At 42.0% G+C, this 3,981-nt stretch overlaps 1 protein-coding gene across 1 annotated transcript in view; it reads right to left on the bottom strand.

The window, feature by feature from the left end:
• LOC104527251 (mitochondrial amidoxime reducing component 2) overlaps positions 1-3,976 on the bottom strand; it is a gene marked incomplete at its 5' end in the record, with an annotated part of 7,388 nt that extends 3,412 nt beyond the window's left edge. The window contains 2 exons of the mRNA XM_010170920.1: positions 549-711; positions 3,840-3,976. Of these exons, the coding sequence (XP_010169222.1) occupies positions 549-711; positions 3,840-3,976 (300 nt within the window). The remainder of the gene's footprint in view (positions 1-548; positions 712-3,839) is intronic.
• Positions 3,977-3,981: the final 5 nt, after the last annotated feature.

Here is a 3,981-nt window from a genome sequence, read left to right as displayed (position 1 = left end):
CTACCTGCATTAACTTTCTCTAATATCACACTTCCAAGCCTCTTCCTACAGCAAGAGAGAGGTGAAACCACTGTACCATTCTGTGGATTTTAATTCCTAGGCCCACAACTATAAAGCCCTGGGTTAAATATCATGCCTTTCAACAAAATACGAGGAAACACAACTCATATCAGTACACTCCTAGACCTAGTAAGGGATAGGGAATGAAGGTTTTCTATGCAACACAGATTACACCATCAAAATATATTTAAAAACATAACTTTTTCCTATTCCCTGCGGCACAAAAGGAATGCTATTAAATTGTGCAATGCAATAGCTCCTCTTCAAATATCTGTATCAGACTCTTTAGCTGTGAGTGGACAATAGCTTAGAACAGATTTAAAGTAAAATTTAAGCAAGTCATCTCATCAAAGAAAAGAAGAATAGTCATGTGGGTTAAGTACATGACTACACACTTTGCTAAACCAATAATGGAATGGGCAGATTTTGCTGGGTGGGTGGGAAATGGTTAAAAGAAAGTACTTCTGAGAAAAAGCACATTCATTTACCTCATCTGTGGTTCGGAAAAGGTTCATGATGGCCTTTGACTTTCTTGGCACCATGGAGGGCTCAAAGTGCACCAGTCGATAGGGCTCTGAGTTCAGGAAAGTGGTGATCCACTGAGCCACTTCATCTCCACAGTCCCTGCCTTGGATATCCAGTCCAAACACCCTGAAGGGTCACAAGACACATCAGCAAGTTAGCTGTAAAGCCAAAGGCTCGAGCACACTTATTATTGAAAGGCAAACAACTTGTTTTAATAGTAGTACCAAGATACATAAACAAACCACCTGGATTATAATAAGGCAAAAGTTGGTTCCTGAATCTGGCACAAGGATCATTCCCAGCAATCTCCTTGTGGCCACCTGGTTTTGGAAACCAAATAACATGGACATGGCCAGACTGTACCAGTCAGTGAAAGAATGAGCCATTAAGTAGCCTCTAGTTGCCCAGAGCTGTCACATCAACGACCAGTTACAAACCTACCAATTTGCCATATTTTCAAGCAAAAAAGGGTCTACTCTTGCATTTGCATGCACTGCAACACCGAAAGAAAAGTTCAGAAAATGAACAATAGTTTGAAAGGATGTGGTTAGTTACTGTAACGGACCTTTACAAATGTTGTTAATTGTAAATGGCCCTGATTGTTAAGGAAGCTTTTCCTTCACATTTTAGTGCTGTAAAAGTTTACCCAGAGCTGAGTGAAACTCTTAAGCTCAAACTTAACCTATGGAATAACTCAGTATCTTAAGAGAGGTTAAAGATTTATAATGGAAGCAAAGTCCAAGGGGCATAAAAAGCCACTGGCAGCAGAATACAAACAAGTTTACGCAAGGAACACTTTCCTGGCAAAAAAAGGTAAACTTCAACTCAGCCTCTCCATATACTTCAACACCAGCCATGAACAGTTTTACTATTCTCTTCAAAGTAGCGATTCTGACCCGTATGCACTGCAGTTTCCTCTACCTCTGCAATCACACCCTGGACAGCTTAAAGCTTAGGGATGCCCAAGCAGTTCGTGTAGCCTGAGCCCAGCTCCCAGCAGTCCCCCTTTACTCATCTGCAGGAAGAGATGGATCGTTAGGGTGCTGGCAGCAACATCCCTGCCCTGTTTGCTGCGGTCCCTGGAACAACTCTGGCACAAGTTGGGATTCAGCGCTGTTGCCATGGACAGCAATTCAACTGCCTTTCTCTTCCCTCCAGTCTCTCAGTCCCTGCATGCCTTCTGGCTGGCAGGATAACAGAGGTGAAAGTCATACAGCTTCCAACATCACTGTTTTCCACCCTCAAAGCAGATCTACCCTGAGCACTCAGTGGCACAGGGATCCATGGGAATAGCTCATGCAATTTAAGTATTGCAACACATACTGACAAAGGGCACAAAGAACAGGAGGCTTCTTAACCAGAGGACTATAGAAATCCTCTAACATTTGCACAAATAGAAACTGTGCCTACACAACAGCTCCAGCCCTACATTTGACTCCCCCAAACAGGATTTTTAAATATCCACATAAAATCTGCAACTGGATTTATCAGTTTTAAAGATTAGCATCTGCACAGCCTTTTGCAGCCAGATGTGCTATAGCACTGCCTGAGCTCCAGACTACCAGGGGGCACGAGACAGCATCAACCTGAAGGCATCGTGCTCACCCAGGAGCACAATAAACACAGGCCTGTGCAGAGGACCTTGCCAGCAGAGCACACTGTGCAGTAAGACAGGGACTCCCATGCACGAGCTGGAAGGAAAGAATCTCAGAGCAAAAGTCCAATCTTAATTTGCCTGAATACAGTATTAATCCCAAACCTAATTCTTATGAATGGATTAGAAAGAATCAGCCTGGAGCTGACAAATGGGAAGTTGTTCAAGCACAGCAGAGTCATTCAAAACCTCAGGATTCCTCCTGAAAAGTACCAGGCAATGTTTAACTACGGGTATTGCTATTTACACATCCTGTGACACCACCTACAATACCAGGCAACTTGGTAATTTTAAAAATCCATTTACAGGCATCTAACTTTTGCTTATTTGCACTGCATCTCCAAATTCTAGCAATTTTAAAGCCACAGAGTGCAATCACTTATTAAGGCAAAGAAAGAAAAAAATTAAGATGAAAAACAAATCACCAAGATCTAAAATTGGAAAATCCAAGGTCATTTTTCACTACTGAAATGCATTTAGTCTATTTAAATATTTTTTTTCTAATGATACAACAAATTTTATAAAAATAACATCTTGAAAATCCCATGTTTTTGTAGTGTATGTGTCATTGGCTAATATTATAGACAGATTTTTAAAAGACTCTCCTATTTCTCCACGGAAAAATGCTACCATTTGTAACTTGCACTTGCCTTGTATAAACAGAGATACTGAACTATGCTGATAAAGTATTTCCACAGCAACAGATTTATGCCAAAAGCCAGCCAAGGCAGTTCCCTTCTAGCACACTTTCAGTTTTAATTATGGCAGTTTTAATTATTACGCTAACCTTCTCTGCTACCAAAATGAAAACCACTTATTGGTATATTTGTAAAGGCCAACACCATATACAATTACTAAATAGTCTTACAGATTAACTGACATTTTAACAGGAAAAAGGTTTTCTGCTTCCCCTTGTCAGTTTTCCAGCATGGATTTCAACACATGAATAAAATAACTAGGCCTGCACACAGCTAAATGACTACGTTTGTAACCCATTCACCTGAAGCCTCTGAGATAGCACCTACAGGGAATGACATTTCCCCGAGATCCGTTTTCACCGATGTTTAGCAGATTAAAACTAGACCTTTTGTTACAACAATCAGTTCTGGCCACCTGTATAACACACAGCAGAGAGTTTCACAGAATCACAGAATAGTTTGGGTCGGAAAGGACCTTTAAAGATCACCTAGTCCAACCTCTCTGCCACGGGTGGGGACATTTATCACTAGATCAGGTTGTTTAAAGCCCTGTCCAACCTGGCCTTTAACACTTCCAATGGTGGGGTATCCACAACTCTGGGCAACCCATTCCAGTGTCTCACTATCCTCATTGTAAAAGATTTCTTCTTTACATCTAACCTAAAGCTACCCTCTTTTAGTTTAAAACCACTGCCCCTTCTCCAGTCACTACAGTCCCTGGTCTGAAGTCCCTCTCCATTTATGCAGATGGGAGACAGAGTCCTACAGAAAAGAAGCAGAGGCACTCAACTTCCACCCTCCAATATCTGCATAAGAAAACGCAAACCATCACACTGTCTGGAAAAGCAAAGCAGTGACAGTATTTAGAGAGAAGGGAGGGGGAAAATCCCCTTCTACAGTACCTGCAGTTCTGCACGGGATTCTTCCTGGGGAGCTTCACGGGCAAGCAGAACTTTGTCATTTCTGGGGCCTCCAAGGTCAAGTGTCCATCCTCACAGCTGACAGAAATGAGGACCAGCCGCGGCTCCTGGCGAGCTGTAACCA

This window comes from Antrostomus carolinensis, unplaced genomic scaffold, assembly GCF_000700745.2.
Source record: "Antrostomus carolinensis isolate BGI_N321 unplaced genomic scaffold, ASM70074v2 scaffold26236, whole genome shotgun sequence".
In the NCBI taxonomy this organism is placed as follows: Eukaryota; Metazoa; Chordata; class Aves; order Caprimulgiformes; family Caprimulgidae; genus Antrostomus; species Antrostomus carolinensis.
The sequence above is the reverse complement of the archived record's forward strand: the minus strand, read 5'-3'. Positions and strand labels throughout refer to the sequence as shown.